At 39.0% G+C, this 23,002-nt stretch overlaps 1 protein-coding gene across 8 annotated transcripts in view; it reads right to left on the reverse strand.

The window, feature by feature from the left end:
- The window catches only part of PSD3 (pleckstrin and Sec7 domain containing 3), a gene marked incomplete at both ends in the record, with an annotated part of 563,129 nt that overhangs the window by 145,020 nt on the left and 395,107 nt on the right, over positions 1–23,002 (reverse strand). For 7 of the 8 annotated variants that reach the window (XM_079726463.1, XM_079726462.1, XM_079726465.1 and 4 more), the window contains one exon: positions 4,088–4,131. In XM_079726463.1, the coding sequence (XP_079582589.1) occupies positions 4,088–4,131 (44 nt within the window). Of the gene's footprint in view, positions 1–4,087; positions 4,163–23,002 lie in introns of all 8 variants that reach the window. The other variant, XM_079726467.1, reaches the window with a different exon arrangement.

Raw genomic sequence — 23,002 nt, forward strand, 5'->3', positions numbered from 1 at the left:
TATATTATGCTAAGTGAAATAAGTTAGAGAAAGAAAAATACTGTATGATATCAATTATATGTGGAATCTAAAAAATATAACAAACTAGTGAATACAGCAAGAAAGAAGCAGACTCATAGATGTAGAGAACAAACCAGTGGTTACCAGCGGGGAGGGGGAAGAGGGGAGGGGCAATATAGGGGGAGGGGATTAAGAGGTACAAATTATTAGGTATAAAATAAGCTACAAGGGTATGTTGTACAACATGGGGAATACAGCCAATATTTTATAATAATTATAAATGGAGTACACCCTTTAAAAACTGTGACTCACTATACTGCACACCTGCAATGTACATAACATTGTACATCAAGTATACTTCAATAAAAATAAAATAAATCAAGATCTCCCCCATGCAAGTATACACTACGAAATCCTACAAACTTTGAAGTAGCAACCGCTTTCCTGTAACTATTATCTAAACTTACACAATTGTAGAAAATCTCTCAGGAAATGCAGTTCCTCGCGCTGTTGCTATTATTCTTTCTATAGACTTTTTTATAGACTTCATTACATATAAGCACTACGCTCCTCAAAGGAGGATATAAAGGGACAAATCCAGACATGTATAATTTCCTTAAGCTTACAGTCTTAATGGAACATTCCTACTTTAACTTAGAAATGACTGTGTCATCAGATAAAGTAAAGTGGATGTTTAAGGGCTGAGATTATTTCTGGTTGGTAAGATCAGGAAAGAATTCATGGAGCATGTTATGAGCTGGGCTGTAAAGAATGGCAGGGATGTAGATTCTAAGCAGAGGTTACTTTATGAGCACTGTCCAGAAAGCCAGAAGCCATGGGGCAAGTGCAAGGAATGGCATCTAGTGGCAGCTTTGTTGACATACAGGGTGTGTGAAGACAAGTACGGGGAATAAAATAGATTACTGGCACAATGTGCAGAGCTTAGTGACATTTTAGAGCAGAGGAGGGCTCCCAAACAGGTTAGGGTAGAGGAAAGAGGCTGGAGGCGGAGATAGTCAGGAGGCAGAAGCAGGGATGTCTGAACTCGGAGTGCCGCAGCAGGAATGGTGTGGGGCCGCTGGTGGGGCCAGTTCCGCAGGAGCGAACGAGGGGCCAGAGAGGTTCAAGGATGATGGGAGCCCAGACTCTAGGAAATACTGGTGCCATTAATAGAAATGGAGAACATGTGACGAAGTCCAGAGACAGATGCTGAGTGCTGAGTGCAGAGGAAATGTCCTGCAGAAAAATGCAAATGTTGAACTGAAATCTGGGAAAGAGGGCAGAGCTGCACATAAGGTAAGAATTTTTAGATATGGCAGACGAACTCTTAAGACTGAATGAGACGGATGAGAATGGGACTTTAGTGAAAAGACAATTCTAAGTGCTAATCTTCGGGAGATACTAACATTAATGGCTAATAGGAAAATGAGTCAGAGAAGGTGTGACTGGAGAAATACAAGGAAAACTGGGGGAGCACAGTGTAATATACAGTTACACACATGCATATATACTTACTTATGAATGAAAAAGCTTAGCTCTTGATCTGAAGGATCACATAAGTTGATAAATGGACAGCAGGGTTTTCTAAAGTGTGTTCTAGGGCAGGGGTCCCCAACCCCTGGGGATACCGGTCCGCAGTCTATTAGGAACTGGGCCACAGAGCAGGAGGTGAGTGGCGGGAGAGTGAGGGAAGCTTCATCTGCCGCTCCCCATCACTCCCCACAGCTCCCCACCGCTCGCATTGCCACCTGAGCCATCCCTCCCCGCCCCCCTCTGCCCCCACCCATGGAAAAACTGTCTTCCACAAAACCGGTCCCTGGTGCCAAAAAGGTTGGGGACCACTGTTCTAGGGAACACTAGTTTTATTAGCTGGTGAAAGGTATTTCATGATCAAAACAGGACTCAGGGATCAAAAAGGTTAGGATATTGGCCCTTTATCTACTGAAGAAATTCAAAGAGTCCATCACACTGACCCATAAACCCTTTTTGTTTTATATCCTCTAGATACAGCAGTGTATCTAGACAAGGAGCCAGCTTGAGAAATACTAATACGTCGTAACATTTCAAAATTCACAGAATATTAAAACTGAAAAGGACAGCTGTGATAATTTCTTCCAATCGCTTCATTTTATACGTGAAGAAAGTTAATTATATGATAAATTGCCTTATCCTTGGTAGGTGATGAATAAATGTGGATAGGAAAGCATATGAACAAGAGAGAAATAAAGGAAAATGACAAATAAAATAGAAATCAGACCTTTAAAAGCTACAATATTAGTTACCATTTGAGAGGTAACTTGCTTTTATGCTTATCGTTTTAGAATATTTCACAGTGTCATCCTGAAGAGGAAACTGAGGCCTCAAGGATCACATGGCCAGTGGTCCAGCTGGTACACAGCAGAGCTCGAATTCAAACCCAAATCTGTCTTACTCTTGAAATCTGGGCTCTTGAACACAATGCCCTGTTGACCTGACAAGAGGGCCAAAGAAGAATCCAGTTCTTGGGTAAATATCCACCCTCACCCATGGATAGGGCCCAAGATAAAGCTTTCTTATACCGAATTGCCACTATACCTAAATGTAAATAAAACCTAATGTAGCAAATTCAATATATCAAAAACTAGATTTACAAAACAGATCCTCAGGAGTATATTTATTTGTTTTTAAAATAAATTTATAAAAGAATCATCAAAATATTCTCCCTCACAATGTGAATATATTTATAATTATTTCATTCTATCAATTTTTTCGAGAGTAGACATCCTGCATAGGTCAAGATACGCCTTTAATATTTCAGCAAGGGTCTAAGTATATCATTTATGAAATTTTTCTAGGAAACTCACTTTCACTCATGAGAAATAAGTCCAAAAATAATCGCTTTGGACCTCAGGCCATGAATTCATATTAATTTTAATGAGTTTTCCTTGAAATGATACACTATCTGTACTTGAGTCTGGTGATATACATACACAGAAACATAGGCTATCACATATACTTGCAAATAATACAGTCTCAAACTTTGAATCCCCAATTTAAAATAGTACCACATTCCCTTACAATTAGTGAAACAATTTAAGTGGTATTGATATTTTTTAATTCATTCTAGCATGTTATATGTAAGATCTAGTCAACTGGTAAACCATTTTTCCGCAGTGTGCATTATGAAAGAATAAGATTTATTCCCCCAAGTTATGATTTGTAAACCTAAGTTCACTGTAGATGGCTATGTTAGGTAACATGTCAGAAAAATATTTATGAAAGCTTAATATCAGTGAAAATCAAAAATAAAATTCACATGTAGTTCTAATTAAAAAACAAATTTTGCCCTAATTTCTTGATAACTTGATTAAAAATTTAGCAAAGATTCTGATCTAACAATTTCTAAAAAATTAAATTCTTAACTGCTATATTGATCAGTAGAAATTTAACAAGGGTGGTTTTCTTGGTCTACATAGAGTTAGTTATAATTTATCTGTAATACTATCTCCCCCAAAGTATGTACCTTGAAACCTTACATTTTACTGTCAAAATGGGTTCAGGAAACATTGCAAATTCTATTTCTCTCTTACAGATTGACAATAAACCTCAGCACTGTACAAGCTCCTGCAAGTTCTTCAGTTAAAAAAAAAATTAGCTTCATTTAATCCATCATTTCTCAAGCTCATCTATCAATATCCTGGTATAATTAGTGTCACAGGAAACAGGATTAGAAAACCTTGCTATAATGATAAGAAGGAGATAATCAGAATAAGTGTATGGTACCCAAATCATCTGTGTTAGATTCTGGAATTTATGTAATTTTATCGTATTTTCTTTTTGAATGCTATTTTTTATAAAAGGATAATTGATTGCATACAGGCATAGCAAACAGCTTAAAATAAGAATAGGAGCATGCTGGGTACCAAGAAAGAGACATGGGATACTCAGGGTTTATGTGTCTTATACAAAGTAGGTAAGACACTGGTGTAAAATGAGAACAGTCGGTGCAATTAACCCTTCTCCAGGGTCACCGCTAAGGCACAAAGAAAGGCAGTAAGAAAAGAGCAAGTAGTTCATTTACTAAATGGCTGACATGCAGCATACTTACACGGCCCATTCAAGCTTCTCATTCTTGATTGAGTTGTACAGAGCCTGTAAAGAGAGAAAACAAGGTGGAATTATTCTTTCCATCCTGTTTCACATTTTGCGTTCAGCAAATGACCAAAGCCAAAAGGCTTGAGTGAGTCAGCAAGCAACTCCCAGGGCCCTTGTGGGTCATGCTATTGGTACTGCAGAAATGAAGAAAACACAGGTGAGGCTAAGGAGCAAAGGGCAGGTAGACCTCTGCGAAAGAGAGAGACTTTTCATGAAGTAAAAAATGTCATTTGTAAGACACACAACACTGTACTACATTTTACCACATGATTAAAATGAGACCATGTACTCTATTTTTCTTATTCAAAATATGGTCTTATAGTTTCATTGCTTTGGAAATTTCAATATTCATACCTTTTCATTAATGGAATAAATATAACTGTTTTCATAACAACTTAATGAGTAAGATACATGGAAGGGAGACTAAAGCCCAATTATGGGAAACTATCTTAGAATAATTTCAGAGTTTCTATACCAATGACTTAAACAGCTTTTTGTTTTGTTTTGTTTTTTTTGTTTTTTTATTGGGGTAAAGTTGCTTTACAATGGTGTGTTAGTTTCTGCTGTACAGTCAAGTGAATCAGCTATATGTACACGTATATGCCCTCTTTGTTGGGTTTCCTTCCCATTTAGATCACCACAGAGCACTGAGTTCCCTGTGCTATACAGCAGATTCTCATTAGTTACCTATTTTGTACACAGTAGTGTATATATGTCAACCTCAATCTCCCAATTCATCCCACCCTCCCTTTCCCGCCCTTGGGGCCCATATGTTTGTTTTCTACATCTGTGTCTCTATTTCTGCTTTGCAAATAGGTTCATCTGTACCACTCTTTTAGATTCCACATATATGCGTTAATATACGATATTTGCTTTTCTCCTTCTGACTTCACTCTGTATGACAGTCTCTAGGTCCATCCACGTCTCTACAAGTGACCCAATTTCATTCTTTTTATGGCTGAGTGATATTCCATTGTATCAGAATGGCCATCATCAAAAAATCTACAAACATTAAATGCTGGAGAGGGTGTGGAGAAAAGGGAACACTCTTGCACTGTTGGTGGGAACGAAAATTGATACAGCCACTATGGAGAACACTATGGAGGTTCCTTAAAAAACTAAAAATAGAACTACCATATGACCCAGCAATCCCACTACTGGGCATATACCCTGAGAAAACCATAATTCAGAAAGAGTCATGTACCAAAATGTTTACTGCAGCACTAATTACAATAGCCAGGACATGGAAGCAACCTAAATGTCCACCGACAGATGAATGGATGAAGAAGATATGGCACATATACACAATGGAATATTACTCAGCCATAAAAAGAAACGAAATTGAGTTATTTGTAGTGAGGTGGATGGACCTAGAGTCTGTCATACAGAGTCAAGTAAGTCAGAAAGAGAAAAACAAATACTGTATGCTAACACATATATATGGAATCTAAAGAAAAAAAATGGTTCTGAAGACCCTAGGGGCAGGACAGGAATAAAGATGCAGACGTAGAGAATGGACTTGAGGACATGGGGAGGGGGAAGGGTAAGCTGGGATGAAGTGAGAGAGTGGCATGGACTTATATACACTACCAAACGTAGAATAGATAGCTAGTGGGAAGCAGCCGCATAGCACATGGAGATCAGCTCGGTGCTTTGTGACCACCTAGAGGGGTGGGATAGGGAGGGTGGGAGGGAGACGCAAGAGGGAGGGGATAGGGGGATATATGTATACATATAGCTGATTCACTTTGTTATACAGCAGAAACTAACACACCATTGTAAAGCAATTATACTACAATAGAGATGTTAAAAATAAATTTAAAAAAAAAGCCACATGCACCCCAGTGTTCACTGCAGCACTATTCACAATAGCCAGGTCCCAGAAGCAAGCTAGGTGTCCATGGACAGAGGAATGGATTAAGCAGCTTTTATGGGTCCCACCTCCTGACTCTGCTTTACAGTTGGTGAGTGTCGCACTGGCAGGTGAGGTGGTGCAGCAGACAGAAAGCTTCCTTGGAGCCTTCAAGGCTCCGTCCAGGCAGCAGAAGCCTGCCCCACACCTCCCAGCTCCGGCGTCACGTGTAAGCTCCTTGTAATCACGTTGTTCCACTACAGCTAATCCAAGAAAATGCTACCTACACCTCTAGTTTCTTACTTTTGAGTGAGATATTATAAAGAAAACACAAGTGCGTCTCTAAGATATAAAACCAAAGCAGCAAATTGCGTTGAAGAGAGGACTATGTGTCTAATAACATGATGCAGTTGGAACATTTTTCTTTAAAGAAGGATTTGGACTTATGAGACTCATCTCATTCACTCTGAGACGGGAAAAAGGGGACCAGATGCCATCCAGCCCCTCATCTTCCACATGAGGAAATCGTAAGTTCATAACGTTTCCCAGGCAGCACAGCACAGCACAGCAGAGGCAGAACTGCCTTGTAGATCTATCTTCTAAGTGTGAGAGGCAGTCTACATGTGTGTGATCAGAAAGACTGCACCCAGGTAGTGAACGCCCTTTCTAGCAAAGCACGTCCCAATTCAGGACAAAGATGCTTAGTTACAGATTTTATATTATTTAAGATGCGATACATGTGTCCTTAGCCAGTGTCTTGACAGACTCCATGGGAGTTCTTCAGTGTGGCTACAGTTGTCAGTTTACCTACTGTATAATTAGGGGAGCTAATAAAATTTAGGACACATTTCATCATTATCAGGGTATGGTAAAACGTGTCCTCAAATACAGAAATGGTAAAACATCAAAAGAAAATAAGGGGTAAATCAAGGCACAAAGACCATGCTATAAATTGGATGTTCTTTTCGAAGAACTCAAATTCACTCAAGAACCAGGACAACCTATTATATAGCTAATGTCTCTTGAGTCTGCATGTACAGAAGTGCAGGGTCAATGTCTAGCTCCAGCCTCAGGAGACTCTTGCTGATAAGTGTCTGTACATGAATTCTATTACTTGTAGGAGCCGTCCTGAACCCACAAGTAATAGTGGGCTTTTCAGAAGAGACAGACCCTTAAAGGTCCTTTATACACTATCACACTCAATACTAACCAGAGTAATTTAACAATATGGTAAAGATTAAAAAAAAACTAACTGTTCATAAAGGTAGAAAATGATATCTAAGCAACTAGAAATTTTCCAATAAATTCAATTCTGCCCTAGATCGATTTTTTTTTCAAATTTTTTGCCTGTGAGAATATTTTCTTGAAGAAAGAACTGAGTTTCAAATGATAAGATTCTTGCTACCCTGTCAGCTGCACATCACACAAGAAACTCTATTATAAAGGGTCTTGTAAAATTCAACAAACTTGCTATATTGTAGGTCAAGTCCTCTTTGTGTAAATGATAATGCAACAAATCTAAACAGGGGAGGCTATCCTTATCCTTTTCAATGAAAAAATTACAAAGGGATTTTCATGAATCTTTTTCGTGCTTTACGATAGTCCATTATTTCTCTTAAAAAAGGAAAATTTGCTTTGCAAATGCATCCAACACTCATATACCCTGATCACAACTGCCCACCCTTGTATCTACTTCACTTCGTTAGGAACTGAAGTCCCTTGATTCCCCCTCATCTCCAGCCAAGAGTCCTCACATCCTTTCCCAGGCAGCCCATCACCTCAACCAGTCTTGATGGTACTTTCCACTTCTTTGTCCCATGGCCTTTCTGTTGTACCTGAAAAGAAACACCGTAACTCTGGACCAATCCCATTCTGACTTCACATTATATTAGCTAAGATTTCTTTAGCTTCAAATTCAAAAATCTAAACTCTACCTTAAGGGTAAAAGGGGGACCTAACGTTTATGTAGCCAAACCATAAAAAAGATCCAGATGGAGCTGGCCACAGGGACACGGGAATTTAAAACGCTGCCCCCTTGTCAACCATTTCTCAATAAAATTGGGAAAAAAACATAAACTCTGCCCCCTCTCCTCTCAACTCTTCTCTTTCCATCCCAATCATCCCCACTCCCTGTTCCTTTGCCACACAAGAAACAATAAACATGTCCATAGCAACAGCACCCATCCACATCTTTGTATCTCTCAATAAGAGAAACCCACAGTTCTTTTCTCCCAGCTCCAGTTTGAAAAGATTCCAATTGGTATGATGTAGGCCACCTGTCCTCCCCACTGATCAATCCATGTGCCTGGGAGATGAGGAGTTATGATTCGGCCCTTCCCTGCAGTCAAGGGGGCTGGGGCATCTACTACAGAGGGGTGGCACTGACTGGCCCCAAGTGCAGTCCTCCTGAGCTCCTGGTAGGTGACTAATTCAACATTAATAGAGAACAGTACACACTAACATCTCACACTTCCGCAGAGCATTCATTCATGAGCCTCCTTTAACTTTTTTGCCATTTTCCCTAAAATGTATCCGCATTGGCATCTGTTCTTTCCTCCTTTCTGACAGGAAGGGAAGGAGTGTCCCATGCCTGCCAGGCTAAGCCTCTAACACAGGTCCTGACCTTCCCTTTCTGGGGTAACAGATCTTCCTTTACCTGATCCTCTCTACCAGCTTTCAAACCTGTGCAGGTCTCTCCAAACCCCATCTCTGCAATTTAGTTGCCACCCTTTGTTCCTCAGAACCTCTCCTGAGAGAAGTTTCAGCAATTCTTATCTCCGCTTGATCTATTCTCTTCAATCTAGTTTCCATCCCTGTTCCTCCATTAAAACTTATCACAAGGAATTCATCAGCTTTCCTCGTTCAAGGCCACTCTAGTGTTCTGTATCTCTTCACCTTCAGCAGCACTGAATACTCTCAAATATTGAATATATTCTTCCTTATTTTCTGTGACACAATACATAGTTTCCTGAATTTTCTCCTATCTCCTTTGACAATCCTTCTCCTTACTCATATCTTCCTCATCTTATCCCTTAAATGTGGCTGAACCTGAGGGTTTATCTTTGGCCCATGTGAACTCCTGTGAAGTTCAGATTCATGTGTCACAAAGCATCACAAACTCCGTAAAAAGGAACTAACTAGTACATGAAGGCCTAATAGTGAAAGTGTACTCTCAATCTTAGTAAACCCCGTTGATATAAAACATTTAATTTCTGGAGTACAGAAATACTACACATAAAGCCCAAGGATGGGTAGTTTATGGTGATATAAAACATTCCCAAGTCAGAATCCTAGGAATGCCAAAATTTTTCTATCAATTGTTCCATTCAAAATACTTTTACATATATTTCTACCACACAATCAAGGAAGCTCCAGGTTAAAATCATCTTTACTACCAATCTTGCACCTGCCTACTAATGGCACAAGAACAAGCCTTTTAGTAATAATGTTTTTAGGAGAAATTGTTAAAACTCAAGAAACAACAAAACGGAATTTCAGAGCTGAAAGGGGCCTTAGAGGTCATGAAATAAATTCTTCCTTTTGTAGATGGGGAAGATGAAGCCCCGTGTTTAAAAAATTCTCTCAAGGTGCTATAGCTAGTTTTCATAAAGTTTGACTCAGAAATTACATTTCTCTCAGAAATCAACTGACTACATTCAACTAACTACATTCTATCCTTTCAACTAACTAAATTCTTTCCTATCAGCTAACTATAGCTAACTACATTCTCTCTCCTAAAACCAAACTTGACAGCATCGTAAATGCCTGGCTTAGGTCAAGGCTCACGTGAAAGGGAAGAAGGCTTGTGCCTCTCTTGGAATTGAGTCACGTAATGCTTGTCACTGTGATATTCTCTTCTTAAAGATGAGCTTGAAACAAGAGCCACCGTTGCTGGGACACATGCTTGGGATGCCTCCGTCAGTGAGGATGAGGGTTTGCTGCACTGATCATATACTCCCACTCCACTTATGACCAAAGGTATTTGCCATACAAATGGCTGAAATTGGAGGTGTATTCGACAGCTTAGTAAAATAATTTATCTCTAGCTATGTGAGGGGTTATCTGATCTAGGTCCAAGAAAGCAAGATTTGTGGTAAACACTGTCACAGAAGGCTTCCATTTCCCTGTGGCCATGAATTGGTAGCTGGAGACAAGTGGGGAAAGGGACCAAATCAATCTCAATGGGCCAGAGCAGCCCATATAAATTATATGCAGTGAGGTGATAGCCAGCTGTCTCAGGCTAAATAATGGACCCCCAAAGGATACCCAGGTCCTAAACCCCAGAACCTGAAAATGTTTCTGCATTCCACAAAAAGTTTGCAAACACAATTAAGTTAATGATCTTGAATGGGAGAGAATATCTGGGCTGAGTGGTGTCTCTATAAGAAGGGAGCAGAGGGAGATTTAACGAAGACAGAAGAGAAGGTAACACGAAGAAGGACAGAGAAATTGAAGTGATACAGACACAAACCAAGGAATGCTGGCAACCACCAGAGGTTGGAAGAACCAAGGAAGAGATTCTCTCCTAGACCCTCTAGAGGAGGGCAGCACTGTCCACACCTTGATTTCAGACGTCTGGCCCCCAAAGTTGTGAGACAATAAATCCCTGTTGTTTTAGAACACCAAGTTTGCGGTAATTTGTTGCAGCAGCCCTAGGAAATTAACACACGAGGTATAAATGGAAGACAGATATCTGAATAAAGAATGATCATACCCACAGGTTGATTTCCAGAAAATTTTCCAGAGTCAGTCCCCAAGTAAAACACAGTTGTCTACCAGAGTGCTCTCAACTGAAAGTATGAGGGTATGTGCCAGAATCAGCCAACGAACTTTTTAAAATATTGATCACTGAGTCCCATCCCAGATCTACTGAATCAGATTCACAGATTAGGAACCTAAACATGAATATTTCCAAATGATCCACACATAACTCTGATACAAACCCTTGGTTAAAAATCACTGCTTTGTGAGGTTACCTGTCTTCTTCTAACTGAAATTCCTGCGACTTAACCCAGGAGCTAGACAATAATCAAATACCTCCACTGAGACTAAAGAGGGCAGAACGATTCCTCAGAGTTGAAGTTCATCATGTTTAAGAATGAGAAAGCAAAGTAACTTGCTTAAATTACAGAGGTCACGGTATCTTGGTCTAAATTTACTTTTAAGTCTTTGTTCTGCAACTTTTAATTGCTTCTCATCGAGATGATAAAATGCAATTTTATTCAAGGCTTAGCACCATCTTTGACAGCCCACACACGGTTCTCTGAACCTTTCCCTATTACCATGCATCGGGTAACCATGAGTCTCTTTCTCTCCAGAACCACATTTGGAATCTATGAAATTCGTGTATTTTTGTTCAATCATCTCTCAACTCCAATGATTTTTCTTTCTCTGTGCTCCTTGAATTACTATGAAAAGTATAGGGGATAACACAACTTCCAGTTTCCCTTCGTGAGACTGACAGTGACCACAGTGAAATTTGTACCCAAGAATTATGACACCATCAACACCATGGCTATCTTGTTCAAGTGCAATGCTGCTTCATGCAGATATTCAGATCAAGCAGACTTCTGAGTATAGAACTAAATCTGGAAAATGTTATCAGAGAAAGACTGTGTTTGAAAAAGACATTGGTTAAAAATTAATAAATCTAGTTACCATATGAATTTCAAATTGGTTAGAAAAACTCAAAATATCTTAAAGCAATGGCCCTCAACTTTTATTTTCTTCCCTATACCTTAAAATAATATTGAGAAACTGCATTACTCCCTCATTAAAGAGGGCTTCCCTAAAACTAATATTTAGGATTGACTCTTTGTTTGCCCCTCTATCCGTGGAAGTTGCTACACCCATGCAACACACCAAATAAAGTTATGGGTGAGAACTGTGCCGCCGCCTTCTTTTTTTCTTTTTCTTAAGTGGCAGAAGGCAATTGTCAAGCAGAAGTAAAAAAGGATAAACAGCCTGAAACTCTGACCACAAGAGTATTCATAGGTAGATCCATTTTAGGGAGAAGAACATATAAAGGATGAGTTTCTGGAAACTGATTCCCGTACCCAGTGGAAAGTTTTCATGCACCCAAGTTTAAAGAACATGACATTAAAGAACACATATTAACAAGCAACCTTGCAGGCATTCCTCTCTTTAGCTCTCATTCAGGGTGACAAAAGCATGCTCAATATAAATAACTTATTCTGAGTTTAGCTTTTTCTCACATCTATAGTCAGATCTATTTTTTGGATCCAGTCACCATGTAAACAGAGTCAAAATCTATGTCCTGGAGCGTTAACTTACCACATGTTGTGGCGCACTTACAAACCCAGCCAGCAATGGCAGAAACATCTAACCATTAAGTCTGACTCTACTGCAGAGATGAGCCAACGCCAAACCATAACAGATACCACGACAGTGACATAAAAGCACTCACCTTACTGAAAGGGAATCTGAAGTACAATTAATATGCATGATTCATCACATAACAAACACTTGTGAGTACATCTATAGGTCACAGTGGCATTATGCTAGGTGTAGAAGAACCCACTCTGCCTTCAGGGGCCTCTTATGTAAGGATAACAAAATGTACTGCTAATCCTGACTGAACTTGACCTAATGGAGAATTAGCTAGCAGAATCAACTTTTTACTTCCTGCCATCAATGTGCAAGACACTTTCACACATAGTATCTAATATGTGACATCATATTACAAGTAATTTTTAGAGAAATATTTAATAGAAGAGAGAACAGATCCAGTCTCAGGATCTAAGAATTTGAGGGGAGGAGGGGGTTCGACAATCACGAACTTGCCCTTTCAAGACAAATAATTTCATGTACCTGGTCTTCATTTTCTAACTATGTGCTATGAGAGGGTTGCATAAGGTTACCTTTTTTGACCCCCTTCCAGATCTACCACTCTATGATTCCACTTCAAAAGGATCTCAGAGATCACCTGGTCAAACTCTCAAACTAGTTCTTTCCCTAGTCCCTACTCCCTTTTCCTGTGTCCCTCACTTATTTTTCCCCATAGTTACTGATTAGTAGCATCACTATCTGCTCCCAAATCCCAGGTATGACTCTATAAATTAGGAAATAAAATTAATTTTTAAATTGCATATGAAAAAAATGAAAAAGGGAAAGATGGAGGAAGACTGACTCCCTAAGGGGGAGGAACAGCAAGTGGGGCTCGCCTGATTGCCTACTGTCAAATATATCTTTGTGAGCTAAAATAGGAACCACCCTTCCTTATCACCAAAGGGGGGAAGATGCAGCCAAAGATAATACTAAATGCACACACCTATGTAAAGATTTGGTGAGCAGCTCTGGAGGTGCACTCAACCAAACCTTAAAGGGAACAAAAATGTTCCCTTTATTACCATTTATGCTGACACAGTACTACAAACTATTACATATATATATATATATATATATATATATACACACACACACACACACACACACACACACACATTCTTTCATTTCATTCATTCTGAGGGTAGAATTGGTCAATAAGGTGTCAGGAGTATTTCTACAGAGCATATTCCTCCTAAAGTGCCTTTTCTACACCTTATGATTACCTTCCATTTGACTGGCTGCTGTGTCTTAAGGAAACTTTCTTAACTATGCTGGTTCAAATAACATTATTCAAAATGTAAATGTATTTAAATACAAAATAGCCACTAAGTTCCTTTTTCTAAATTGAGGCATAATTGACATATAACATTATATTAGGTTCAGGTGCACAACATAATGATTTGATATTTGTACTAAGCTCCTTTTTGAGCAAAAACTTAAGTAGAAAGAATTTTTTTCTCCTTGTTAATACTGTAAACATATCCCTCAACACAATAAAAGCCATATATGACAAGCCCACAGCTAACACCCAAAATGCCTGCATCAATTTACATTAAAAAACTGAAAGCTTTTGCTCTAAGGTCAGGAACAAGACAAGGATGCCCATTCTCACTGCTTTTATTCAACACAGTATTGGAAGTCCTGGCCAGAGCAATTAGGCAAGAGAGGGAAATAAAAGGCATTCAAATTGAAAAAGAAGAAGTAAAATTGTCACTATTTGGAGATGACATGATATTATGTATAGAAAAACTTAAAGACTCCACAAAAAAAACTTGTAAAACTAACTTAAAAATTCAATTAAGTTGCAGGATATGAAATCAATATACAGAAATCTGTTGATTTCTATACACTAATAATGAACTATCAGAAAGAGAAATGAAGAAAACAATTCCATTTATAATTTCATCAACAAGAATAAAATACCTAGGAATAAATTTAATAAAGGAAGTGAAAAACCTACACACTGAAAATTATAAGACACTGATGAAAAACATTGAAGATGACCAAATAAATGGAAAGATATTCTGTGTTCATGGATTGGAAGAATTAATATCATTAAAATGTCCTATATTACCCAAAGCAATCTACAGATTCAATGCACTCCCTATCAAAATTCCAGTGGCATTTTTTTCACAGAAATAGAAGAAAACAATCCTAAAATTTGTGTGGAGGCACAAAAGACCCCGGGTAGCAAAAGCAATTTTGAGAAAGGACAAAAAAAGCTAGAGGCATTACACTCCCTGATTTCAAAATACATTACAAAACTATAGTAATCAAAACAGTATGGTAGTGACATAAAAACAGACATGCAGATCAATGGAACAGAAGAGAGAGCCAGAAATAAGTCCACACATATATGGTCAATTGATTTATGACAAAGGAGCCCTGACTATACAACGGGGAAAGGACAGTCTCTTCAATAAATCGTGTTAGGAAAACTGATCAGCCACATGCAAAAGAATGGAACTGGACCACTATCTTACACCATATACAAAATTTAACTCAAAATGGATTAAAGAGTTGAATGTAAGACCTGAAACCATAAAACTCCTAGAAGAAAGCATAGGCAGTAAACTCCTTGACATTGGTCTTGGTGATGAGTTTTTGGATTTGACACAAAAAGCAAAGGCAACAAAAGCAAAAATAAATAAGTGAGACTGCTCAAACTAAAAAGCTTCTGCACAGAAAAGGAAATCATCAACAGAATGAAAAAGCAATAAACTGAATGAGAGAAAGTATTTGCAAACAATATGTCTGATAAGGGGTTAATATCCAAAATATACAAAGAACTCAACTTGATCACAAAAAACAAACAAACAACTCAATTAAAATATGGGCAAGGGATCTGAAGAGACATTTTTTTCAAAGATGGCCAACAGGCAAATGAAAATATACTCAACATCACTAATCATCAAGGAAATGCAAATCAAAACCACAATGAGACATCACCTCACACCTGTCAGAATGGCTGTTATCGAAAAGACAAGAAATACCAAGTGTTGGCCAGGATGTGGACAAAAGGGACCCCCTGTGCACTGTTGGTGGGAATGTAAATTGGTGCAGCCACTGTGGAGAACAGTATGGAGTTTCTCACAGAAATTAAAACTAGAACTGCCATATGATCCTGCAGTCCCACTTCTGGGTATTTACTGAAGGAAATAAAAACGCTAATTTTAACATATACTGAAAAGACATATGGACTCCTACGTGCACTGCAGCATTATTTTATTTATAATATCCAAGATATGGAAACAATGTACGTGTCCATGAATGGATAAACTGCTTCCTCTCTCTCTCTCTCTCTCTCTCTCCACACACATACACGCACACACACACATACACACACGCACACATATACACACATACACACACACACAAAGGAAAATTATTCACCCATAAAAAATGAAATCTCGCCATTTGCAATAAGATGGATGAAGCTTCTGAGTGTTAGGCGAAGTGAAATAGGTCAGAAGGAAAAGATAAATACCATGTGATCTCATATATGTGGAATCTAAAACAAAAAACACACAAAAACCCCAAGCTCATATAGAGAAAAGATTGGTGGGGTTGCCAGAGGGGTGGGGTAGGGATGGGGGAGTGGGAGAAATGAGCAAAGGGGGTTAAAAGGTACAACCTTCCAATCATAAGATAAATAAGTCATGGGGATGTAATGTGCAGCATGGTGACTATAGTTAACAATACTGTGCTGCATATTTGAAAGTTGTTAACAGAGATCTTAAAAGTCCACATCACAAGAAAAAAAGTTTTTGTAACTATGTAAGGTGATGGGTGTTAACTAGACTTATGGGGTGATCATTTCACAATGTATACAAAGATCAAATCATTATGTTGCATGCTGAAACTAACATAATGTTATATGTCAATTATACCTCAACTTAAAAAAAAACCTGTAAACATATCCTAATGAGTTGATTTGAATATCAAGTCTAAATGCTGGTTCAATATCAAAAAACTGACTAAGACTCATCAGCAAGCAGGTAACATAGCTGAGTACAGTAGCCAGGGAGATACTCTTGGGAATTAGAGAATGCCCGATCTAGAGGGGTGGGTGACACTCAGCTATAGCCTGATTTCAACCAGGTGGGAATGTGGATTCACTACAGCTAGCTCTTATTATTTTTCAGAAGTAGCTAGAAGTACAAATTACTCAAGGCTCACAAATTTTCAAGTGTGGCAACAAAAAGAGCAACAAAAACAAACAAAAAAACCCCCACTGTGAGCCAAACTAAACACATCTGTTATCCAACAGGACATCAGGGTTGAAATTCTGATTAGAATGAAGTTATCAGAAAACTGTTGGGAAAGAACAATGAGAATCCCAAATAGAGAACAGATACAGCAAAACTTCCTGGTTTATGATGTAGAGACTTAACACTTCTGAATATTGGATGTTTCACTTGATGAGATTTCTCTAACTCTGTGAGGATGCTCTAGCCATTTCTCAATGGCTGATATTCCACTGATGATAGATAATAATATAGCCATCTATGAGGCCACACTACGTGAGGCATCGTGCTAAGAGAGTTATTTCTATTTAACCTCACTGAGTCCTCACAGCAACTGTATGAATGAGGTATCATTATCCCTGCTTTAGAAATGACATACCTAATGCTCATAAAGGTTAAGTAATCTGCCAAAGGTCATAGCGCAGAGCTGGGGATCTAAAGACAGGTCTGTCTGAAGCCAAAGTCTGTGCTTGTAAAGTCTGCCCTAATCCTGATGCAATACTGACATATATAACATACTATAAAATAGTATATATACAGTATATATAAAATGTTTTAAGTTAACATAGATTGAGCAATAGATTTTACAACTTCAGTAAGTGCTTTGTTGTTAAAAACTTACTAGATGCTAGTTTACAAATTTAAAAACAAACAATGCTATTCAGATTCTTCCATTTCTTCGCCTTTTACTTTCTGTTATATCAGCTCAGGACTTTCTGTTATATCAGCTCAGGACTTGTTATTTAGTTTATTTAAAAGTAATGTTTTCACAAGGAAAGATATCCACGATCCTGAGTTCTTACCTGAGAAAACAGCATACCTGTGCTGACGGTCAGTCATTCCATTCTCCTTTAACCTGTCATGCATCTCTGTCACCTACCTGCATGCTCCAACTGCCTATGTGGCATGCCTGCTTGACTCACTGTATTGCTCTAGCATACAGTAACCACAACAAATATTTTATCCTAACATATGCTGAGAGGTCAGGGGAAAGTATTTTTTATAACTACTAAACAATGATAAGATTGCATTTTTTTCTATAATAGTATTGTATACAGTATAAGTATTTATACAGAATAGTATTTTTTTATAACTATTAGAAGACTAGTTCACGTTTGTGACATGAACAGTATAGTATAACATAACAGTTGTAACAACTGTAACAATATTGTATAAATAAATCTCTTAAAACTATTCACTCATTCATTCATACATTCAGTCAACTGAGTCTCTACTACCTGTCAGGTGGGCAGGTTGTCAGGTACTCATACAGGCATTGAAAGCCCAGTGGTGAACAACACAGGCATAGAACTTAGATTTAGTGGGGGTAGAAAGACCGTAAAAGAATAAGAAAACAAATAAAGATTATTCTGTCATTTTCTGGTAGGCTCCCAAATAATTATTATAAGGTAATTAAAATAAGGTAACAATAACTCAAAAAGTAGCTTTAGACTGGATGGTTGAAAAAGCCTCTCTGCAAGGAAATTTAGCGTGGAAGTGACAGTCATAGGAAGATAAAGGGAAAGAGCTCTTGGCATAACTGAGCCTGGTGGGTCTGAGAAACAAACAAGGCCAACATGGCTAGAGCACAGCGGCCTGAGACGTGGCTCCTGACAAGGACAAAGAGGTAAACACGTCACACAGGGTTTTTGACCAGAAAACAAGGGTTACTTCCGCGTGTGTTGGGCAACCACTGGAGGATTTAGCAGTAGAGTGACCTGCTCTAATTCATGTACTTAAAGGTCGCCCTGGCCACCAAGTAGAGAAAAGATTGGAAGAGAGCACGGGAAGCTGCAGTGAGACTGGCGGTGTCTGGTGAGGGGTGGTGTTACCGGGCTTGGGGGGTGGGCAGCAGTGCAGACTGGGGATGTATCAGACCATTTTCCTAAATTGTGGGAGAAGAATGGCCCATTTTCACACACCTCAAGCACAGATAAAAAATTAGGTAAGACAGTTTCAACAGTGGCACCAGAGACAGATTGCTCTCCATTAGTATTTAAAGTCATTTAAGCTAAAACTGGGGTAGCTATATTAGAATATGCGGTTAAAGGGGAAAAGTAAGGTGCAAAACAGTCTGTTTAGTATGTTCCCACCTTGTGGACAAAATGTATCTATGTTTGCTCTCACTACATCTCTGAAAGGATACAGAAGAAACCACTGCTGAGATTTCCTTTGTAGAAGGCAACTGGGGGAATGGAGTGGGAGAGGGAATTTTCCATGGATAACCTTCTGGACTATTTGAATGTTTACCGCACCATAAACGCTCTACTTCTTCAACTAAAACTCTAGATACTTTATTGTAAACTCCTCACACATGTGATCAAGACTCCGCCTCTCCTTAGTCCCCACCATACCTCATACATTGTCTTGACCACGGCATGTTTTAAAGAAACAGGTGTTGAGAAGACAAGGGCCTCGGTGATGATGACCCTGACACCATGACGCCATGACTCCCATCAGGGAGGCCAGAGCACAGAACAAAGAACAGTGGACTAGAAATCAGTTCACTTGTATCAAACCTGCCCCTTCCATCAGCTGTGTGACTTTAGGCCACTAACACTAGCCTTTGGTTCCTTCATCGGTAAAGATAAGATAACAACAATCTACCTCATAGAATCGTGAGGATGAAATCAAACTGTCAATATGAAAACATCTGTACTTTGTAAAGCAACACGTGAATGAAAGGTACTAATGTTACATACAGCCCATGCTTGTCCTACTCAAGACTTTACAGGACACTTGAAGTAAACATCCAGAATCCATCCATTCCATTCCCTATGCCAAGCATGCTGGGCCTGGGGAGAATCACTTATTTTGAATCAAATTGGCAGTTTGGCGTTATAGACAAATATGCCAACAACTAACATTTACTGAGTAGTTAACAAGTGCCCGGACCTGTACATGTATGACACTGTTCACTCTTCACCACCACTCATGGGTATTATTCCCATTTTACAGATGAGGAAAATGGGGGTGCAGAGAGGGTAAAGAGAGTGTTATTAGGTGGGAGATCTCAAAAAGGAATCACAGGCAGTTTGATTCCAAAGCCTTTTAAATTTTTTCCTTCACTTTTTTTCCTTGACTTTTTTTCCCTTGAAAAATCTAGGCTTTCACTTCCTGTCTTCACTTCAGGGCAGAGGAGCTTGAATCTGTTATATAATTCTCCCTCTAACACCTACAACAATAAGAGTACACGTCTCTGACCACTCAGACTAGTATACTATTCTCCCAAGAGAACTCCAACCTGGACGGCTAAAACTGTTTGCAGCTACAGTCCCACTTTAGGACATGCCAGGCTGGGTGATCCATACAGGTGACATTTATTGAGCTGCTACATGCTGAGCACTTATATCTACTATTTCATTTAACTCTCTACAACCTATGAAATAAGTATGACTTATTCCATCTCACTGATCTCAAAGCTATAGAGTAGGCAGATTGTTACTTGCTGCAGGTTGTAGGGTACCAGATCAAGTGCAGGAGGCCAGTTAAATGTGAACTTCAGATAAACAATGGCTAACTTTTTTCAAGCATAGGTATTACCCCCCAAACTTTGCATGAGGCATACTTATACTAAACATTATTTATTACTTACCTGAAATTCAAGTTTAACTGGGTGTTTTGTATTTTTATTTGCTAAATCTGGCAACTCTCCCCGGTGACAGAGTTCCAGTGGCAAAACTGGAACTCACGCATAGGACCATCTGCCTCCAGAGCCCAGGTTTTTATTCACTGCTTTACATCTCTTGTCCTTCCCAAGATGGACTTGCTGTGACTGAGTCAAAACCCTCCTGGGAAGAGGATATGTAGCTCAGGTAGAAGAGGAATTCACTGAAGTACCAATGGAAAGATTACAACATATATTCTGAAAAGATCTGCATCTTCAAACAAATGTGGGCATTAAAAACTAATGTCCAAAAACATTATGTAGATGTGATTTAATGTAGCAATCGTTAGAGCCTGATAACTTGGAAAAAGTTAATGTAATGATAGTCATAGTAAATCACCACCTTCTTCCATAAGAGTTAAGGTTAACTTCCAAAGTATTCTTCAGCGTATGTAACTATTCTCTGACCTGCATAAGCATCATGATTTTCAAATTCATTGCCTTCATAGCCATCTCCTGTTTTTGCTTTTAATTCTTATACACGAATCCTCTGATTTATCTATCAAAAACTTGTCTGGATTTGGATAGCTGGGCCATACTTTTGAAAAATATAACAATAACCAATATTTTCAAAGAAGATTCTGGATTGTACTTGCCATATCTGTTATTAGACCCTCTTGTTGTAAGCCTTGCTTGTTGGGAAGTGGCAGGCACATACCATAATAAAGGAAGCTTCATAATTTTAGTACATAAAGAAAACATAAATTCCAAATGACCTTGTAAATTACATGCAGTAAGTTTTTAAACACCTGAGAAAATGATCAATTATATTTAATGATTATGCACATGATGATAAAGTTAATGTACACAGTTTAAAAACTGCTTGCTGAGTAACATGCAGAGTTCTTTTTATAAATGGCTTATAAAAATGATTCCTGGGGGACTCTGACATTTACAGAGAACATCAGGCATGGCATTTGTTCTCTGTCATTTCCATGCATTAGACAAAGTAATGAAGACAAACCAAATGGAAACAGATTTCATCCAAAACAATCAATACAGCCAAATTAAATAATCTAATCCAGTGGTTACCAGGCTTTGCGATTTCACAAATAGGAAAATTTTGAAAAGAGGTTTGGGAACCCACCTAGAACTGCCAGATTTCCATTTTGTCAAGTGAGGAAATAAATTAAAACAAAACACTACCTTCTACTGCCATCATTCCATCAAAATAATTAACAAGGACAACCTCAGGACAAAGCACCGTTTCCCAAGAAAGGACCATACCTTCACTAACATTTTCACTATAGACTGAAAACTTTGACAGCAACCAGCAGCAGAACACGGTCTAGTCCTATAGCTGCTAGAATACGGTGTCTGAGAAAAGCTGAAATTTTTAAAACAGAAGTCCCTATTATTTGGTATTTGCTAAACACAAAGTTAAGATACACAAACCATTCTAGTCAATGGAAATTATTCCAGTCTCATGTGTACTTATATATGTTGTCCATTTTCCTTGTTGTTCATTTTTAAACTTTTATCAAAGGAATACATTTATCATTTTCATAATCAAAATTACTAAAAGGCATGTAGTGAATAACAATCCTTTGATTTATTTACTTCAGATTTTTGTTATCCAGAGCTAACCTCTTTCAACTCCTTTTTTTTTTTTCTATTTTCAGTATGAACTACTGACTTTCAACTGTGGAGCTCTGGAAAAGAGCACGTATCTCTCTCCCTCTCTCTCTCCCCTTCTCTCTCCCCCTCTCTCTCCATCTCTCTCTCTCTCCATCTCTCTCTCTCTCTCACACACACACACACACACAGTATGCTCTTACTCCCCCCTCCACTCCCGATCCTCCCACTAAAATTATATCACAATCACAATTTAGAGGTGCATCAATTTTCAGGGCCTACCTTGTTATGACTAGGCAGATGGAATTCACTGCTGAGCTATGTGTGCAGGAGGCCACAGTTGCTTCTTTGTGAACTTTTTGTTTTTCCCAGTGTTAACCATGACCTCATTTTGTTGTTGTTGACTTCATTTTCTAAGAGCCTATCTCTAATCCATCACCACACGGGGAATCTCCTCTCCATATGGTCCAACACTTGACGTATTCTCTCAGTGACACTGCTGGAAGCATCCTTGGAATCCTCTATTCTCCCACTCCAATCTGAACTGGTCAGTTTCTCCTGCACACCACAACTACTGACCTGTGCGCTCTGGAGCCCGCACGTTGCAACTAGAGAAGCCTGCGCGCTGTCAACAAAGAGCCCGCACGCCGCAACTAAGACCCAAAACAACCAAAATAATAAACAAACAAACTGGTCGGTTTCTATCTCCTGCAGAGCTGCTGTTCTGGGGCTTCCCCTTTACTATCATCCTGGGGTTCCCCTCTGACTCTCTGCTATTAGATTTCTGTGTACTGGACACCATGCCTTCTCTTCTTCCAGTAACTTCAAGTAAGATGGGAGAGGAGAGAAGGAAGAGACTGCCCATTGTGAAATGTGTGCACTTTTCACTTAACCCACCTATTTTCAATGTGGGAATCCCACTGCTGGCCTCAACTGAGCCTGATTTCCTAAGTCCAAAGTCTCTGAGAGGAGCTGCAGAAGATGGGGGATATGGTCACTAGGCTCTGCAAAGCAGGGCAAGGCGTCTAGAGGGTCCAGTTACCAATTTTAAAGGACTTAAGGGATTGTTCTGTTTTGACTCACTGCCCTCAGAGGTAGCCAGTGACTGATTCCTACGCCTTTCCTGTGTTCTATGGGCTTCCAGGTCTGCAGGAACCTGAGTTTCAGCTCTCTCTGCGG

This window comes from Hyperoodon ampullatus (genome assembly GCF_949752795.1).
Source record: "Hyperoodon ampullatus genome assembly, chromosome: 20".
Lineage (NCBI taxonomy): Eukaryota > Metazoa > Chordata > Mammalia > Artiodactyla > Ziphiidae > Hyperoodon > Hyperoodon ampullatus.